The 21,064-nt window shown below is 41.1% G+C and overlaps 1 protein-coding gene across 9 annotated transcripts in view; it reads right to left on the reverse strand.

The window, feature by feature from the left end:
* Window positions 1-21,064, reverse strand: part of BNC2 (basonuclin zinc finger protein 2) — a 416,653-nt gene that overhangs the window by 142,380 nt on the left and 253,209 nt on the right. For 8 of the 9 annotated variants that reach the window (XR_013834311.1, XM_079959195.1, XM_079959198.1 and 5 more), the window contains one exon: window positions 10,980-11,082. Coding sequence is in view for 8 of the 9 variants with exons in the window: in XM_079959195.1 (XP_079815321.1) it covers window positions 10,980-11,082 (103 nt within the window). In the remaining variant the exon portion in view is untranslated. Of the gene's footprint in view, window positions 1-10,979; window positions 11,083-16,148; window positions 16,186-21,064 lie in introns of those variants that run through there. The other variant, XM_079959197.1, reaches the window with a different exon arrangement.

Genomic DNA, 21,064 nt, shown 5'->3' on the forward strand with positions numbered 1-21,064 from the left:
AACAGAGATAAATAACAGTGGGGAAATCGGGCAGCCTTGTCGTGTTCCTTTTTCTATTTTGAACTCTTCAGTAATCACATTGTTAACTATCAGTTTAGCCTTTTGTTCTGAATAAATTGCGCCAATCCCGTTCCCAAAACTCCGTCCCACCCCCATCCCTTCCAAATTTCCCTTCATAAATTTCCAAGAAATATTATCAAAGGCTTTCTCCGCATCTATAAAAATTAAAACTGCTTTTGTGTTGATATTTGTTTGCAAAAGTTCCAAAATGTCAATTATGTTCCTTGTGTTAGCAAACAAATGTCTTCCTGGGAGAAAGCCTGCCTGGTCTTTGTGAATTACCTGATTCAAGACTTTTTAAAATCTACTTGCTAATATGTCTGCAAATATTTTGTAATCCACGTTTAGAAGGGAGATGGGGCGGTAGTTCTTAAGTTGAGTCTTTTCAGTTTCCGATTTTGGTATCAATGTGATAAAAGCTTCTTTCCACGATTCCGGCGCCTTTTTCCCCTCCAAAATTTCGTTGCTAACCTCCAGCATTGGTTGTATCAAATAATCTTTCAATGTCTTATAATACTTGGAGGTTAGTCCATCTGGCCCTGGAGATTTGCCCAATTGCATATTCTGAATAGCTTGTTCAATCTCTTGTCGTGTTATTTTAGAGTTCAAGATTACTCTATTTTCTTGTGACAATTTTGGTAATCCATTCTTTTTCAAAAATTGTTTTATCTCGTCCTCATCTTGCGGCCCTTGAGTATATAATTTTTTGAAGTATCTCTGGAAACACTTTCTAATGTCCACAGGGTTCTGAATGTTTCTTCCTTCAATCTCTAAATTTGTAACTGTGTTTAGTTTCTGTCTCTTTTTCAACTGCCATGCTAGCAGTTTCCCACATTTATTCGCCGAATCAAATGATCTTTGTTTCATTAATTTGAGTTTCCACTCTATTTCCTGATTTATCAATTTAGAATACTGTGCTTGATGGAGTTTAATTTCTCTAAGAATCGGCTGTGACTTCGGATTAGATCTTAGCTTCTTCTCAAGTTCTTTGATTTTCTCCAAAATCTTATCTTTTTTCTCATTTTGTGTCCTTTTCTTTACAGCATTCTGTTGTATCAGGAACCACCTCATCACGGCCTTACTTGCATCCCAGATGATTCTTTTTTCAACCGTAGTGTTCAAATTTATCTCAAAATAGTCCTTCAAAACTTTTTGGGCCTTCTTGGTAATCTCCTGATCTCTAAACAAATTGTCATTCATCTTCCATCTAAAGGAGCCGGCTGGTAGTAGTGTTATGTTCATCTTTACAGCATTATGGTCAGAGCAGGTCTTTGGGCAGATTTCCACCTTTCCAGTCTTAGGTGCCAGACCTCTAGATATCCATATTTGGTCGATTCTCGTCCATGTCAGTTGGGCTTCAGAAAAGAATGTTCCTTCTCTTCCCAGGGGGTTCTTTGTCCTCCAAATGTCAATCAAGTCCATGTTGTCAGTTAGTTCAAAAAAGGTCTTTGGTAGTCTTCCATCTTTTGTAAGATTTTGATTTTGTGACTTATCCATGTTGGTTGATACCACGCCATTCATATCTCCCATCATAATGATATTGTCATAGTCCAGATAGTCCAGGACATTCTCATGCAACTTCTTATAAAATTCCGATTTCCCTTCATTTGGTGCATAAATTCCTAGTATCAAAAACTTCTCTCCTTGATAATGTATCTCTATTGCCAAAATTCTTCCTTGCTCATCTTTAAATAAAAATTTAGGTGATAGGCTCTCCTTTGCATAGATCACCACTCCTCTTTTCTTCACTCGGTCCGAAGATATAAATTCTTGGCCTAATCTTTTATTTATTAGCACTTTTCTATGGAGCCTTGTCACATGTGTTTCTTGCAGACAGATAATGTCCAATTGTTCTTTTTTCAATATATGAAATAATTTCCTCCTTTTTTCCGGAGAGTTGCACCCATTAATATTCCAGCTCAAAAGTTGCAGAGACATCCTGAGCAAATCTGTTATTTCTCAGGGGGTGGTATCTTTTTCTCTGGATCTTCAGGTTCCAAGGGAGTAGGTACAGCAGATGCTCCAGGCCCCAAGGGTGTTTCGATTCCTTTCTGAAGGTCCTCTCCGTAAGCAATCAAAAATTTATCTCTATCTTCAAATGTTTTAATCTTGACTTTCTTCTCTCTGAAGGTGAAGGATAATCCCTGAGGAAATTCCCACCTGAAAATGATTGAATTACTCCTTAACAGTCTCACCAATTCAAGATAGGCGGATCTAAGGTCCAGCAGTTGTTTCGGGATATCTTTGTAAATTTCTGCTCTTTTATCCAAAATGTCCAGTGACTTTTCGTAGTGTAATCCCAAAATCTTGTCCCTTTCCTCCCTCGATCTCAAAGTTATCAAGCAATCTCTGGGCTTATCTTTCTTTGCAAATCTTCCAAGTCTGAAAGCCGATACAATTTTAAAATCCTTTTCTTCCTGTATAGACCAGAACTTGGAAAATTCTTTGGTCAGGAACTCAGCTAGGTTTTCTTCTTCAGCTTCTGGTATTGACCTTAATCTTAAATTATTTTCCCGGTTCCGCAGTTCTATCATAGACAAATACATCTGATGTTCTCCAACTTGTTTACATAATGGTTTTACCTCTTGTTCTAATTTTTCAACTTTTTGGCTGGTAGCCTCAGCCAATTTACGATTCTCTTCAGAGGCCTCAGTTAACTGCCCAATTGCTTGTACGTTCTGTGCCACCTGTCCAGTTATTCTGTTTAGACAAGCTGTATTTTGATCAATTTTAGCTGTTTGTTCATCCGCTTTCTTGTCCAGAGATTCTACTCTTTTATCCAAGGATTCCAATTTTTCATAAATTTTCTCTAGGATTGAAGCAGTTGCTCCTGAGGCCATATCTTCCAACTGTAACTGCTCAGTTTCTTCTTCTTCCCCTGCCAACGGCAGAGTAGATACAATTTCTTCCTCCCCTGCTACCGGCAGAGTAGGTACAGATGATCTACGTGTCTGTAATGCTGAGGTTAAAGTTGTTTGTCTAGTTCTTACTCCCCTTTTTCTTGTGCCACTCATTCCAACTTTATCTAACAGTCAAGGTCAAGCTGAGTTGTTCCCATGAGAATTCCACAGCCCAAGAGTAAACAATCGTATAGGAGGAAAGGAAAGAGAAAGTAGAATAATGTCACTGCTGTAAGTCCAGAATCCTCTAGAGGGAGCTTGCAATGTCTTGAGAGAAGAAGTCAAATCAAATAAAATCAATAAAGTCCAATTTAATGTCCATAGACCTTCAGTAGCTAGTGCTTAGCAGAGTTAGAATTGACAGCAAAACATTGTTTCTGACAAGTGTCAACTGGTGTTTCAAAGTAGCAAGTCTTAAAATGCTCTAAATGTTGCAAGTCCGAATCCACAATAGCCAAGTCTGCAAACTGACAGTTTTACTGTTCAGGCAGCTCAAGTACCTGGGCTTCTCAGACAAAATCTATAGTTCCCATAGCAGAAGATTATCACAGTCCAAGTAAAGGTTAAATCCAGTAATTAAGTTAAATCTTTACTTTGTCTCAAAGCAGCTTCAGTGGGTGCTCAAATCAGATGGTTTAAAAAACCTCTACAGTGGCTCCACTCCTCCAGCTCTTTTTGCTTTGAAATTTAAATAGCAGCGGAAGACGGACTTCCTTTTAACATCTCTCCGCTTTCAGCCAAATTTCCATTGATTTAGACTCCAATTTTAAAAAGTCCTTCCTTACTCACGGGTTGTTGCTTTTCAGTTCCGAACGTTCCAAGGAAAAAAGGTCAGCGCTCACCGGCAGCAGCTGCGCGGCTTCACTCTGCAGAGTAGCGATCGACTCACAGTGCCGCAACCCCCTCCACGATCCGAGGCTCCTTACGGGGTCTCTTCAACGTTTTGAGGGTCGCTCCTGGCGCCCGCCGAGTCCCAGGACCACAGGCTCTTGCTGCCTGTGGGTTTCAGACGCGGGTCTCCGCTTCGCCGTAGCGGAAGACCCGATCTCTGCAGAGCTCCCTTTCACTAAAGGAAAAGGACCGCCATTGCCGTTCGCGCCGCCTCCGGAAGTGACATGGCCTTTCCTCTCTCAGTTTGTTCTAATATTACAAAAACACCTTCCCTTGCTGAGATTAGACAGGCAGAGAGATGCGGTTGTTTCTGATGGCAGGTGAAGACATTTCTCTTCTGTTGGCCTTTTCCCACCAATAGTAAATTTATGAGTGACAGACAAGGGAATGGTTGATTCTGGTTTCTTTTAAATTTCAATTGCATGATGTTCTTATATTGTATGTTCCAAAGTATAACCCGCTCAAAGGCCAATAGGTGAAACTATTTAATTAGTTAGTTAGTTAATAAGATCATCCCTTCTTTTTTGTGAACTGGAAAATTACAACGTCCCTTTGGCGGCGACACTTCAGGAATGGAACAAGGATGTAGGCCAACCCCCTTGTGTTAAAGTTATTATTTTAACGAGGATGGAGTTTTAACTTGGGTGGGTGCTGTTTTATTTGGAGGGTGGGGTTGTTTTAAATTGCTGTTAAATGTTATATATTAGTTTTGAATTTTTGTATTTGTGGGCTAGGCTACCGTTCAGGGACTTTTGTCAGGGTGGGTATTGTTTTTTAGTGTGCATACATTAGAATTGTTAATTGTTATGATTATTTTTATTTTTATGTTTTTATTAGGTTTATTATGTATTTTGCGCTTCATATATTGTAATTGTCCATTGTAAACCACCCTGAGACCTACGGCTATAAGGCAGTATACAAATTTAATACATCCTGCCTTCTCACCAAATGATATTCCATATGGGTAACAACAATAATTGTAAAGTACAAAAAATGAGAAGAGAACAGAATTTTCACAGAACTGAAGCAATAAGGTAAAGGGTAAAGGGACCCCTGACCATTAGGTCCAGTGGTGACCAACTCTGGGGTTGCGGCGCTCATCTTGCTTTATTGGCCATGGGAGCCGGCGTACAGCTTCTGGGTCATGTGGCCAGCATGACTAAGCCGCTTCTGGCGAACCAGAGCAGCGCACAGAAATGCCGTTTACCATCCCGCCGGAGCAGTACCTATTTATCTACTTGCACTTTAACGTGCTTTTGAGCTGCTAGGTTGGCAGGAGCAGGGACCGAGCAACGGGAGCTCACCCCATCACGGGGATTCAAACCACCAACCTTCTGATCAGCAAGTCCTAGGCTCTGTGGTTTAACCCACAGCGCCACCCCCCGTGTCCCTGGTTTTGATGTTACACTGCTCCTTATCAGCATGCTTTTTTAAAAAAGCATACCAAAACCCCCTCCGTCATTAGCAAGTTGTTAGAACTGACTCTCACAACTTGCTAATGACAGGGTTTTCTTGGTTTTTTAAAAAATGACCTTGCACCCAGTTTCCCCGGGGTGAATGGCCATTGCCCGAAGCTCAGCTCCATTCATGTTCCCATCTTACTATATGCCGATGATGCAGTCATCTTGTCTTGCACAAAGGTTGGCTTGAAGCGGCTCCTGTGCCGTTGCCAGGAATACTGTATAGCCAACAAACTGGAACTGAACTTCGCAAAATCTAAAGTGCTTGTTTTCTCAAGATCTTGGACGCCTCATAGGTGGGAGGTCAGTGGAAACCCGTTGGAACAGGTTAAAAACTTTAAATACCTAGGCATTCACTTCCAATATAACACTTCCTGGAAAGACGATTGCAAGCTTGCACTTAATGGAGCAGATCCTCTAGCTCTGGCTGTCACTTGTTTCTTCTTTAACAGAGGGAATCAGTCCATCAGTTCAGCTGCACTAAAGTTCTTTAATGCCCCAAAGTAGCCCCAAAACTCCTGTATGGCATTCCATTATGAATTGGCACAGTTGACCAATCGTTGGAACACATCCAATCCAAATTTCTGCGCAAAATTCTGGGGCTGCCAAATTGCGTGCCGTGTACAGCCATGTGTCTGGAAACTCGGCAAGGGCTGCTGGAAACCAAAGTGTGGCTCATCACTGTAAAATTCTGACTCCACCTACATTTCATGTCCGATCCATCCTCTTTAACTTTCCACATACTGGCAGAATCCCACCATTCTAAAAGGCTAGCTTGCATTGAGAGCAAAACCAGAACCTGTGGCCTATCACTCGAATCGCTGCTTATGCTCCCACAATTGGAAGCATTCCAGACAATCAAGCGCAGAATCCTAGAGACTGAATTCCCAATCCTGTGCAGTGAAGCCAACAAAACCTGTTCCCCATTGGGGTTTGGAATTCCACCCTCGTTGGGCCAGGACATTCCATATTTACACCAGCTTTACGACCCCCACCTACACAGAGCTCTTTCCCTAGCAAGATTTAACGTCTCACCGTCTGCCGTTTTGAAAGGTAGAGTCCCGAAAATCCCATCCTCTGAAAGACGCTGCCTTTGTAGTACAAAAGAGGTAGAATTCACCACACCCGTTTTATTTCCCATTTTATGCAAAAAATATGTGATAAGTATTTGGCCCCCTTATTGGAGGAAGGGGTTTATCATCCAGGGTGTCTTGTCTGCTGAATAACTGTAGGGATGAAATTGTGGAGAATGTGGAAAGATTTTTTGAGTGACGCTATGAAATTACGTCACCATGGATCTTAAGAGCCATCTTTGTACCTCACGATGTCTGGATAGTTTTATCCTAAAGTATCTCCTACTATGTTTCGTTAACTGTGTTGTGTTCTTATCCATGTATATGATGCACTTTTCCAATGCCAATAAAGGATACACACACACACACATATATCTGACTCTCCTTCTTTCTCAGCTATTGTGTGTACATCACTTTATGCAACATTTATCTCTGTATAAAGTAATCCTTTTTTTGCTTTCCTCATCATCCTGCCAGCAGTTGCAACTGTACCAGCATGAGGACTTGCCTCATGTCAGCCAGATGGGCGGGGTATAAATAATAAATTATTATTATTAATATTATGAAAACCACATGGACCAGGCCAAGGAACAACCTCCCATATCACCAAGGCCTGGATAGCTTCAGCCAGGACCTTCACAAGCACAATCTCCTGAGCCTGAGGGATTAAAGGCCACCCACAGCCCTCTCAGCCATCCAGCGATGCAAGGAGTCTACAAGGCAGAAGGCTATGGAGTAAGCACAAGGGAGTGCCGGATTTCAGGCCAGAGGGCTGCCCCCCCCCCATTAGGAACAGAGTCTGAGAGAGGTTTGTGTTGAAGCATAGGCTTTAAAAACGCTTAAAAAAAATTATTGGACCTTCATAGGCTGTGTGTTCAGGAGCTGTCCGTGGTGATGCAGCTTCTGTCCTACCTTGTGGTCTTATTCCGTGGGCTCCTCCGCAGGACCAAAACATGACACGTTATTTTATTCTACCCTATTCTTTGTGTTCTAGTTATTTTGACACAAATGTTTACATTTATTTTGTTTTTTTGGAAAGAGAAAAAGGTCAAAAGGACAGATTCCCCCCCCCCTTTAACTTTCCACAAACACCCCGACTACCACACGGAAAATAGTGAACATCCCTTGACAGATTCCATAGCTGCTAGAAGTTATCATGGAGTTCTCCAAAGATGGAAGACACAGAATCCCAGAGGTGTGCATTTGCTGTCCCTAAAACCAGCGGTTGTGCGGCTTTCAAATTTTGCACATTTGGGACTTTAAAAATATCTGACTAAGCTATTTTTTTCTAATCAGCAATGAGATAAGACCAGCTATTGCTGGTGAAAATAATTGGTGTTTTTTTTAAAAAAAAAATCATGGTACAATAAAAGATGAACTAATCTTCAAAGAACTATAAAAAGAGAAAAACTAAAAGAATGGAAAACAGAATTAAAAATACAAAATACTCTCTCAAAGCTGTATCTTAACTTTTTTTAATAAGATTTTTAAAATATTGGTTTTACATGAATTTATACATAGTAACTTTAACTACTCCAAAACATGAAAATAAAAAGGTTATTTCGAACCTTTGGACATCCTCCCCTCCCTTCATGGGTTCCATTTCCAAATAATAATAATAATAATGATAATAATAGTAATCTTTTCCGCATCTTTTCCCATTATCCATCTATTATATAATCGTAGTTACCAAAATTCATTTCACATTACAAGTGTCATACAGGAATAAAAGATGAGCCTTCCTAACTTGCCTGGGAGCCTCCCTCTCTTCTCACAGCCTCTCACCCTGTGAGATCTCTCCTTTCCTTCCTCTCACAAAGGGTCCTTCAAATGAATAACAAGCAAGCACGTAAAATTTGCCAACCAGTCTTACTCTGACAGCACTGAAGACCATGGTTTTGCAACAAACTTTATATTCAAGTGAGGCAAAACCAGTGCCATGTAGTGCTTGGGCCTGACAAGATAGAATAACATAAACTTGTGGCATAGTGGGCATGATTCATACAAATTTAAGTCCCACTGATTTCTAGGGGAGAGCAAGGGGATGTTGGTGATCTTTTGGACTAGGGAACTGCAGGTTTGAAATACCTGTTCAGCTTCTGGGCTGGCCAAATCACATTCACTCTGCCTAACTGAGCTACAGATGAAGGGAGGCATACAAAGAAGAAGGAGAAGGAGGAGGAGGAGGAGGAGGAGGAGGAGGAGGAGGAGGAGGAGAAGGAGAAGGAGAAGGAGAAGAAGGAGGAGGAGAAGGAGGAGGAGGAGGAGGAGGAGAAGGAGGAGGAGGAGGAGGAGGAGAAGAAGAAGAAGAAGAATGTGATCTAAAGTTGGGGTTCCATTTAAAACTCACATAAGTCTTGTTTAATACAGCTGTGTTGGTTTCCAGACCCAAAGGTGTGTTTAAAGCCCTAAATTACTTAGACCCCAAATATATGAAATACTATCCCCTTCCCTTTGGAACCTCTCAGGTACTAAGATCAGCAGAGGGGGCTCTCTTAGCAGTACCACTAGTCTACAAAATTCAGGGGGTGGCAGCCGGGGAGATGGCATTCTCTGTGGCAGCCCCTAACCTGTGGACACACTTATTTGCCCCTGCCTTTGACACCATATATGTAGATGGACCCACCCTATTCTCTTGACTGTGGTTTGGCTGATTCTAACAATGTATTTTTAAAATGCTGTAATCCTGTCCTGGGACCTCATGGTGAAGGGTGGGTAAGATATCAAATAAACAAAGTTTGCAACACCCCATGTACAGCACCCTCAGATCCTAGAGGATTGTAACCTTTTGAAAGTGACGGAGGTGATAAACAAAATAGATAAAGGATAGGCACTCAACCGCTCTTCCAGTGAAATCAGTAATAATAATAATAATAATAATAATAATAATAATAATAATAATAAATTTTATTTATATCCCGCCCTCCCCAGCCGAAGCCGGGCTCAGGGCGGCTAACAAATCAGTAGGACTTTTCTTCCTCCACCCTATCCTTAAAACCAGACTTTAAAAATATATTTGATGATTCAGCAAAGGGGGGGGTACAAGAATCACTAAGAGTGAAGTACACAATAATACAGGCTGGATAGTGAAAGTAACATTGCCAGGAATGTTATTTGCCAGGTGGGTTTCTGACTAATGGGGGCGCTGTGGTGGGGGATCCTACCCCCTACCCACCCACCCCCACAAGTTAGAGCTGTGTAAAGAGTAAAGCAAAACATACCTTCCAGCTCATGCCCTGAGTTATAGATTATCTAGGTCATTATGCCACCTCTTATGAGGGTGAACCACCATCAAGATTTTCACTCAACCAGTTCAGAATATACCACCTTCTTTCTGCTATCCAGGCTTTGAAAGACAGGCTCTGGTATGTTTGAATTTCCACCAAACTCTGGCGTACTGGTTGCTTCTTATGTGCAATGTGAGCTCCAAGCACAATTGTAGTATAAGCAAATATGGTCCTACCATGAGATAATCTAAGGCACGGTGGTTTAAATTAATATACCCCCCCCCAATGGAACAATGGGGAGCTGACATGGACTGCACTTACTATAAATTCAGATTAAGGCCAAGTCTTTGCCAAGAGGCAGGGAACATGAGTTGGATCCATTAACTTATTCTAGATCCAACTCCATGCTCTAGAATTTAAGTTCAGAATAACTTAGATTCTGCTGAAATCAGTAGGATAAGTTAACCGTGATGTTAATGGGAGCAAAGTTCAACTAGCTTAGTCTAGCTCCAGCTAATAAAATATATATTTAACGCATGCAGCTTTCAGCTTGTTTCCAGTACTCATACTGAGGACTACCCACATGGTAATGATTTTAAAAGCATTGCTCTGCCTCATCACAAGAAAGGGCAAAAGTCATCCATCAGTGCCAGAAACAGCCCTGAAGCATGACTGACAAGGATCTGGAAAACTCATCTCATTAAGATTGCCTGGAGTTGCATGGCAACCACACGCTTAAATACCATGCCCAGGAAAGGAATGTTAGCAACTGGTGAATGGTTATTAAGACCTTCAGGTTGCAAGGCAGGTTTCCATAGCAACAGCCACACCACCACTTCCTCTTTCAAGGCAGCTGGAACCATTAGCTTGACACAACTGCTATCCTATGCGCAACTGATCTCTTAGTGCAACCTCAGTAGCAAATTTCAACAGTCTGCTTTGACACAGCTTCAGCTTTGAGTTCAGTTTTGAGTCTAAACAATATTGTGGCGAAAGACATGGACAGATTCTGCCTCAGGTACCAAAATATGTCGGGCTGGCCCTAGATCTAAATATCTTGTTGAACTACTCAATTGTGAAAATCGAAATAGGCTAGAATATGCTATTTTGAATGCACGCTGCACAATACTCATTTCTTCCACTGTCATTCAATGCCATGTGTTGGAACAACAGGAACCTCCGCTGTTCTGTTGTCTACAGAGCACAAAGCAAGCATGCATATGCCATAGCGCACTTCTTCTGATGTCAGAAAAATTTACAACGGGTATGTAGGTGTCAATATGTAAAAGTAATTAAGCAATTGATATTTTATATGCACACATTGAGGTAAACATGACAAGGAGAAACAGAAAGGAAAGTAGTTCTTACCATGTGCCACCCATCCATGTTTACACTGATCGCAGGTTCTCAAGTTTATCTTCCCCGGTTGGAAACATTCACACGTGCAATTTACCAGTGTGCAGCGTATGGCCTGGAAGGAGAAAAGGAAAACCAACTTCTATAAACATCTTACTAGATGAATAATCACATAAGAAGTAGAATTTTTATAACTTGCTGCATGTCTAAGGGCCTTCATGTGCATTATCTTAACATGTACTGCTTACATCAGACCCTATAGGGAGGGAGGTCAGAACTGTCATCCGATATTGCCTGGTAGAAGCTTAAAAGCATAAGAGCAGACGATTTGGCAAAATTCAAGATTCAGATGAGATTTGAACTTCCAGGTTCAGAATAGTTAACCTTCTTAGCCACTACACCAGGGCTCTGGAACCTGCAGGTGTTGTATTGACTCCAACCATCATGAGCCCTAGCATGGCCAATGGTCAGAGATAACAATATCTGGGGAGCCACAAGTTCCCCATTCTGCACTGTATCAGATCTCAACACATATTCAGAGCACTACTTGGAATCTTGGCTATTATCAGAGAAATATGCAGCATTGTTTTGTTTTGTTTTGTTTTTTAAAATAATCTTTAAATATATGCTTTCAGAATATTTGTCATTTTCATTTCCCTACTGCACATATAACAAAATGTAAAACAAAAATTGACATGAAATGGCTTGCTCTATTTTCATCTCAGGGGAAGGGGGCTGTCATAAACAATAACTTTTTTGTTGTCACAGAACAATTCCAATTATAGGATGCATTAAGCCATCACCATCGTGAAAATGAATAAACACACTTAAATAATGTAGACCGAAGTCCCCATTTGGTTTATAAGTGTAGAAGACAATGTGTGTGTTGTACAAATTTCAGCTTTCCAAATGCCCAAAGGATGGGTTTTTTTTTTAAAGCTAGTTATCTCTTAACACTGTAACATGTCATTTTTGTTGTAACTAAGAATGAAGTACATACTTAAATATACATAAATACGGAGCAAAGGTCTCTCCACTCCATTGAAGAAGAAAAAAAGTTCTCAAGTTTCTTTTTTGGAAACTTGTGAAATATTTAATTCAGTTAAGCACCAGAATGGCCACTGACTCCATGTGTTCCCTAAGCAGCAATACAATGATGGAGGTAGAGAAGAGAATTGATTCAGGAACCATACAGCAAGTTTCATTTGCTGCATCACTTGTACAAGGCACAGCTGTTCAACTTTTGACAATTTGATGTGCCATTTAGAAACATGTCCCCCACCACCTGAAAATGAACTATAAGTAGGTAAGCTTGAAACACATATGGTATGAAAAGAAATATTACTTTGGAAGGGAAAGATGGATAATTTCTTTAAACTATAAAGCAAATACATAAATAATGACCAAGGCGCTCTCTTTTTAGGCCAAGACCTCAGTTTTTTAATAGTTCTATAGATGACCTGTGCTCCCTAAACTACTAGTAGTAAATTTATGGCATGCATTTAAGCTTAATTTGCACACATATTTTTGAAATGGAGGGTATTATATTCATCATTCACACATTAACAATGTACTGTAACTACTGGAAATGCCAGGAAATGATCACTCCACCAATTTAGATGCAACCAGTGATTACTTTAGGGTCAGAGGAAGGAGGTTTGGTACCTGCACTTGCAAGAACATCAGAATTCCCCGAATGCAGCAGCAACTGATTTATTGAAATGCAAATCGCCACATTATAGGAAATAACCACCATTGTCTTGAAACAGTGGTTTTAGCTGCAATCTTTTATATATACACCTCCTCACTCGGGCATCCCACTGCACTTGGGAGAGATCTACCTCCAAGTATAGATAGTTTGCGTCACACTGTTTATTAATTAAAGTTATAGGCCAGGAGAAGTTTTGCTGGCCTGTTGCATATTGTTGGCTTTGCAAAACTGCAACCCTCTGACACAGCTAAGCCCACTCCGTTTAGTCCACAGGAGTTCAAGACCAGCATTTGGGTAGCAGAGGCTGGCAGTAAGTAAAGCCCTCTTGTACATGCATAGTGCCCCACATATCTCACAGCTCATGTCCTTGCGGGATATTACCAGCCCCATTCAAATAAATGTGGCATCCCTGTGAGCAAATAAGCTCAAAACAGGGGTTATTTGCAAATGCATAGATCATGTTTGATTAATTTTTTCGGTTGTTCTCCGATTAAAATCTGAATGCTTTTTCCTTACACGATTTCCGACAAAGGTATATTTCTACATGCCTTTTGCTTTTCTCTCTTCAGCTGCTGCTTCATATCAGACTCTAAAAAGTATTGCTGGATGCAAGCACAAGCGGGGGGGGGGGGCATGGTGAGTTTGTTGTATTGCACCTGACAGTTAAGAGTTTATCAACCAACGTCAACCGACCAACTGTTCATTAGCAAGGTTGTAAAACATCGTTGTACCTAACGGTAATTAAAGGAATTAGAAATATGAAATATAAGGGGCCCCACGAAATTGCTGAGTAGGCAAGAATAATATATGTGATTGCGAGTGACCAGACGAAGCAGGGAGGGTTCTACCGAAAGGTCTCTCTGTGTTCAATACTTTATTGACTCAGTAATATATCAGATCTCCCCTAGTCAGTAATGGTGTCTTTCTCTAATATGTTCATTAATTAATGAACTCAGTAATTAATTGCAACTGCAAAAGGGCAGAAAGCATTACGAAGTGCAGCTCCTTCTACTAACAAATGCTTTCTTTCAAATTCAGTTTTTAGCATATATTTCACAGTTTCCTGATGTTTATCTTACAAGCGGGAGCAGCAATATCACCCTGTTACAACTGTGAGCCTTGCTAAATTATCTCTATATTGAAAGTTCAGAATAATTTTCAACATACTCCACCTCTCCCCTCTTTCTTTCGTTTTTTGTTTTTAAAAATATCATTCAGTTGAAATTAGATTCAGACTGAAATGCAGTTTGGTGTTTTTAGTTCAATTTTACAGTTTATTATCTGAATTCCAAATTACTCATTCAGCTATGTTTAAAATTATTAAACGGGGGGGGGGGGGGGCTTCTTCCCTCATTTGTGTTTCATTCACATTGTTCACAAGAACAAACATTCCAGGAGATTTCAGGTCAACATTTAAGACATCTCAATCACCTTATATCAGGTTTCAACAATAAATTATATAACATCTGAAAATGCTATAAGGTTGCAAGGTGAATGACAGGAAATTACTGTAATCACTTGCATCCTGATCCTAAATACATTTACTTGCGCATCTGTTTCATTGATTTTTTTATCATCTATTTCCAAATAAGTATGGTGACTAAGAACCACTTTTCTTATGTAAACATTGACATAGCTCTTCATGGTGAAATGTAACAATAATTCTAAAACAAACAGTCCAATGCTAACATAACCTTAGCATCACCATTCTTTAACACGGCCAAAAACCAGTCAATTAAATGTCAAGTGTATTTGAACCCAAATGACAGGGCGAATTTGCCCCTCCCCCAAACTTTAAGATGCATAATTTTTGCTACGCACCATCCAATCACCAATGAGATGCGCCATCTTTGATTAACGTTATCCAGGGGAACAATTATATCGGGTCCCTGTGTTTACCCAAATAAGAAAGTGTTCCGAATGAACAGAAACAGTTATGAAAACTAGAGAGCTATTATTTGGTAAACAGAAACTTGTTGATAAAATTGGCATCAGAGGGAGAGGGGGCTGGGAGAATGGCAATTTCCAGCATGTTCTGTATCACCTGTAAAATATAAGTAACAATTTTAAAAACTTTTAAAAATGGGATGAGAGAATGTATTTAGCACAGCAGGAGCTTGTATCTTGCTGCAGCAGTGGGGGTAAGATAACTTTTTATTGTCAAAGTCCACATGTCAACAGTGGGTGAGTCCTAGGCTAGTTGTGTGTGGAGTCCTAGCCATAGCTGTCAACTTTTCCCTTTTCTTGTGAGGAATCCTATTCAGAATAAGGGAATTTCCCTTTTAAAAAGGGAAAAGTTGGCAGCTATGGTCATAGAATCATAGAATCATAGAGTTGGAAGAGACCACAAGGGCCATCGAGTCCAACCCCCTGCCAAGCAGGAAACACCATCAGAGCACTCCTGACATATGGTTGTCAAGCCTCTGCTTAAAGACCTCCAAAGAAGGAGACTCCACCGCATTTGGTCATAGCACAAATGCTCAGGCCTTGAATCCAAAGTAGGCTGGAGGCGCCTTGTTTCCCCCTCTGTTCTGCCACCACTTTTCCTGTCTTCTGCCCTAATTCCCAGCCCCTCCTCCCTGCCATCCATAAGAAATTGGGTTGAGGACAGGCTACAGATTTCTAACAAGTAGTAGCCTGGCAAAACTGAACTGAGTTGAAAATGAAAATCTCAAATGACCTTTTGTCACGTGATGCAGTATTTTATTTGATTTCTTGAATTGGTTTTTAAAAGCTGTAAAAAATGGGGGCACTGAGAGATTGTTACACACACACACACACACACACACACACACACACACACAATTTCAAGATGGGCTTCCAAGAAAGATTTTTTTTTTATTTTTAAGCACTCACTATATATGGCTTTGGTAGATGATGGGAAAACCTTTGGGCCCCCAAAGTATAGGTGCAGCCTAAATGACATTACAGTGGTACCTCAGGTTACATACGCTTCAGGTTACATACGCTTCAGGTTACAGACTCCGCAAACCCAGAAATAGTGCTTCAGGTTAGGAACTTTGCTTCAGGATGAGAACAGAAATCGTGCTCCGGCAGCGCAGCGGCAGCAGGAGGCCACATTAGCTAAAGTGGTGCTTCAGGTTAAGAACAGTTTCAGGTGAAGTACGGACCTCTGGAACAAATTAAGTACTTAACCTGAGGTACCATTGTACTTCACACACAAATAAAAGGGTATAGCCCACTAGAGGCAGATTTGAGAAAATGGTCTCTATCTCATCTCTGGGCTTAGCTAGGGAACAAACCAAGGGCTGTGAGCAGAATCACCATGGCGAGGTTCAAAAACTGGATCACAGTCCAGGTGATTAGATGTGGGAATCAAGTGTAGAAGCGTTTTAAGTCGCCATTATGGAAGATATTAAAAGAGAACTGTCAAACAAATTTAAAAAGATTAGCTATGACCGCCGAGGAGCATTGTAATGAGATTTACTACCAATATAAATAAATCCCACCTGCATAACCGGCCTGCATTCACTTAAGAGTAAAACACAAGATCTTTTTTTGCTGACTCAGACTGGGAGAGAGAAACTAAACACTACCACCACCCAAGGAGATATTACGGAGGAAATGTATAGATGTACTACAAGCGGAATGTGAAGGCAGATTCAGGGTGCAATAAGCCAGGGCCCCCAAGAAGCATTAGGTTCTGCCATGTAAATAATCCACAAGTAGTTAGAACATCAAATAAGTTTTCTAGACATAGACCTGACACAGTGTTTCTTGCATTTCCAGTAAGATTATAAATGTCTCCAAGGAACCCTTATAATATCAATGGAAAAGTCATAATTCCATCTAAATCCATCCCTATGCTAGTTATATGGCAGATCTACTTTACCTTTAAAAACCCTATTTCCACTAAAATCGTGTTTAAAGACATGGAGACAATCTAAAATAAGCCCTGTGATTTCATTAAGCATTAAGGTTTTTTTAGCAGTGCTTCCCATCTTTGGGTCTAACTCAAGGGTTTAGAAATGCTGTTCGATATCATATTACAATATGTTAGCATTAGTGGTAATGGTAGCTTTTCAATAACGGGGGCAGCGGGGAGGGGAGGCCTGGTGGCCTGAGAATGAACAAATCAATTCAGTATTAACTGATTGAAATGCTGGTGGTGGCAGGGAGAAGAATTGATGTACTGATACGACTGTTGATGAAATTACTCTAGTTTGTGCTGTAGTATGGGAGGAAAGGAAGAATTGATAAAATGAGCCTGATATCAATTGTTTGAAAAGCAATAGATAATAATAAGAGTCCTATAACTGGAGGTCACACGAAGGTCATTTATTCCAACTGCTGATACAAAATGCAAAACAAGGAAACTCCCATAGATAGATTTTGATTTGGGAGACAGTATTTTGTTTAATCCAAGTGGGATTTCATTGCATAATCCTAGTGGAAGTGGGGAGGAGTTTAGCCACAGAAGCCTGGAGAGAGGGAATTCAGAAAGGCAAGCGAGCAAAGTCTGTGAGAGGGAGGTAGAGTCATTCCCTTTGGTTGGACTACGGTTGTTATTGTTACTGCGGTTGTTGTTTAGTCGTTTAGTTGTGTCCGACTCTTTGTGACCCCATGGACCAGAGCACGCCAGACACTCCTGTCTTCCACTGCCTCCCGCAGTTTGGTGGGCTACGGTTACCCTGTTATTAATCTGAGATAAAAACGACCATGTTTGCACACCAGGCAAACACCTTTTAAATTCAGCAACTGACCGAGTGGGCAGGTACAGTGCATGTGTAAACTCTTGAAACACAATCCTTGACCTTGGAAACACGAAGGTCCTGAACTACACACTATCTCTGTGCCTGGGATGGAATTATGGTTCACGGACATTCAGAGTGTTGGGATTTTACACAGCTCCGTAGAATTTAATTCTGGAATACGAGCAAGTTAACTTTGCACGTTTTTAAACCATACTTTGAAGGCACACATTTCATAGAATCATAGAACTGTAGAGCTGGAAGGGACCCTAAGGCAATGCAGGAATCTCAGCTAAAGCATCTGTGGCATTTGCCCTGCTAGGTGTGTGACATCATACTGGGTTCATAGGGAAAGGGTTAATTAATTGTAAAATGACTAACCAATGGGAACCCAGGGGGCGGAGTTAACTGTGTATAAGGTTTAAGCACAGAGGTATGGGGGGGGAGAATTAGAGTTAGGGTGGAGAAGACAGTCTGGAGTTAGAAGAGACAGAGAAGATAAGTCTGTGGACTGGGCTAGTCTGGTGTGAGAGAGTGAGAGAATGTGTTAAGAGGAGTCAGTCAAACAGTTGAGATAATCAGTCAGAAGGTATTAGGAAGGTATAGGCCAGTAAAGAAACTAAAGTAAGATATATTATCTGAGTATCAGAATATTATCTGAGAAACCATAAACTTGTTAATGTTTGTAAAATAAACTTGGTTTTTTTGGTTCACTTTTAACAACTGTCTGGACTCAGTGTTTTACCAGAGAGTAACTGGTTGGTGGCAGCGGGGAAGCGAGCACAGTGGTGGCACAGGGATCAATAGACCGTTAAACATCCGGGGACCCTGTGTGAGTGCCACAGCATCCATGACAGATGGCCACCCAACCTCTGCTTAAAAACTTCCAGTGAAGGAGATTCCACCATCTTCCGAGAGAGACCATTCTGCTGTCTAACTGCTCTTACTCTCAGAAAGTTCTTCCCGATGTTTATTCGGAATCTCCCTTCTTGTAACTTGAATCCATTGGTTCAGGTCCTACCGTTCTGGAGCAGGAGAAAACAAGCTTGTTCCAACCTTCATGTGACAGCCCTTTAAAGATATTTGAAGATGGCGATCATATCTCAGTCTCCTCTTTTCCATGCTAAACATACCCAGCTCCCTCAAATGTTCCTCATCAGGCTTGGAAGCAACCCAAGGAAGTGCTGTCCTGATTTTAGAGGCTCCTTATGTAGAACAATATAATTCTTTACCCTGCATTTCAGCACTTCTAAATACTCCTGAGCCTTGCTACATCCCTTGCTTCCTGGTATCAGTCAGATATACCTTGTGAGGGGTTCAGTGCATCTTAGTGCTATATCAGTAGTTTTACATCATATTATATTAGTATTGTTTCTGACTTGTATTTATTTTCACTAATACAATTTGAAAGGTGCTAATATCATTATATTTCTCTGTGGCATTCATGAAAACCATACTAATATGATATGATGGCAAGAATACTAACAACACGTAAGACAGCTGATGAGATAACAAAGGTACTTTCAGTGTGGGAAAACATGTAGCAGAGAAATGTTTTACAAAACCATGCACAACTGTTCTTCGGGGAGAAGCAGGGAAATGAAAATGACACTGGGGAGTAGAAGAAAGGAAAGATAAAATGCCATTTGAAATCCTCTATCAGTACTAAGAAGCCCTGTAGTCAGACTCAGGGAAAAAAACAAAAACACCCCATGCAGTTATTTCTGGGAAATGTTCTAAGAGAGAATCAAGTGCTCAGCAGTTGGGAAAATGCTGAAATCCATGTTAGGAATTATTAGGAATGGGGCTGAAAGTAAAACGGACTGTTATACAAAACTATAGTGAGACTGCACTTGGAATACTTCTGCACAGTTCTGTTGACTTCAATTTGTAGAGGTGGAAAAAGTCAGAGAGGAACAGCCAAAATGATGAAGGGGGTCAAGCAATTATCTTGCAAGGAAAGGTTACAATACTTGGAGTTTTAGGGAGCAGAAAGGTGGGTCAGGGAACACGATATAGGCATATAAAAATATGTATGGTGCAGGGACGCGGGTGGCGCTGTGGGTTAAACCACAGAGCCTAGGAACTGCTGATCAGAAGGTCGGCGGTTCGAATCCCCGCGACAGGGTGAGCTCCTGTTGCTCAGTCTCAGCTCCTGCCAACCTAGCAGTTTGAAAGCACGTCAAAGTGCAAGTAGATAAATAGGTACCACTCCGGTGGAAAGGTAAACGGCGTTTCCGTGAGCTGCTCTGGTTCTCCAGAAGCAGTTTAGTCATGCTGGCCACATGACCCAGAAGCTGTTTGCAGACAAATGCCGGCTCCCTCGGCCTATAGAGTGAGATGAGCGCCGCAACCCCAGAGTCGGTCACAACTGGACCTAATGGTCAGGGGTCCCTTTACCTTTACCTATGGTGCAGAGAAAGTGGATAGTCTTTTTGTAATAGTATAATTAGGACCCATCCAAGTAAACCGATTGCTAGAAGATTCAGGACCAATAAAAGGAGATACTACTTCACACAGTTACACTATGGAACCTGTTTCCACAACCCGTAGTGATTTTCATCAATTTGGATGGCTTTCAATGACTTCTAGCCAGTGCTGTTTTTCTAGAGAAAGAGGCCCCTGTCTTATGATGGAAATAGCGCCCACCTGAGAGGTTCCAGAACTGAGTTCTGTAGAATAACGGCTGGGAGGGGGGTGAGCCCTGCTTCTGGTCATGACGACAATGAACTACTTTCCCTGTGAGAACAGGATGCTGAAATAAATGGGCCTTTAGTCCAATCCAAGAGTATTATTCTTATGTGCACTGATTCAGCAAAGCTACGTTAAAAATATAAGTTGCTCTTACATTTGTTGCAGAAACATGACAAAAACCTAATCTGGAGTTCTCTATTCACACACACACAAAAGACCGCTTGCTTTGCTGAAATAATAGGCTACACACAGGTAGCAAAATACAATGGAAGACGCTACAGTGGTGCCTCGCAAGACGAAAAGAATCCGTTCCGCGATTCTCTTCGTCTAGCGGTTTTTTCGTCTTGCGAAGCAAGCCCATTGACGGCTTAGCGGATTAGCGCTATTAGCGTTTTAGCGGCTTTTAGCGGCTTATCAGCTTAGCGGATAAGCGGATAAGCGGCTTAGCAGTTTAGAAAAAGGGGGGAGGGGAGAGAAAAAAAGTCGGAAAAACTCGCAAGACATTTTGTCTTGCGAAGCAAGCCCATAGGGAAATTCGTTTTGCGAAGCGCCTCCAAAACGGAAAACCCTTTCGTCTAGCGGGTTTTTCGTCTTGCGAGGCATTCGTCTTGCGGGGCACCACTGTATTGTGTGGCACAGTAAGATGAGCCTCCTTTTCCTATGCGCACTGCATGTTTGGGCTGCCCATTTGCACTCCACAGTACGCATGTTTTACAGCACGAAACATTAGGTAACCATACTGTACATTGCCAAACATGATTACTGCATAAAAGATGGAGCAGCAATTAGCTGGTGTGGTCAAATGGGGCTTTCACCTGGAAGACCTGGGTTTAAACGAGGAGGGATGGGTGATTCAGTCTATTTCTGCTCTACATCATAACTTTGTGTTTAGACATATATTATTCAATACCTCCTCCAATAAAATAAGAATTTCTAAATGTATTTTCTCTCCAAATGCACTTTTCCAAAGATGTTTCTCA

Source organism: Podarcis cretensis, assembly GCF_951804945.1.
Source record: "Podarcis cretensis genome assembly, chromosome: 17".
NCBI lineage: Eukaryota > Metazoa > Chordata > Lepidosauria > Squamata > Lacertidae > Podarcis > Podarcis cretensis.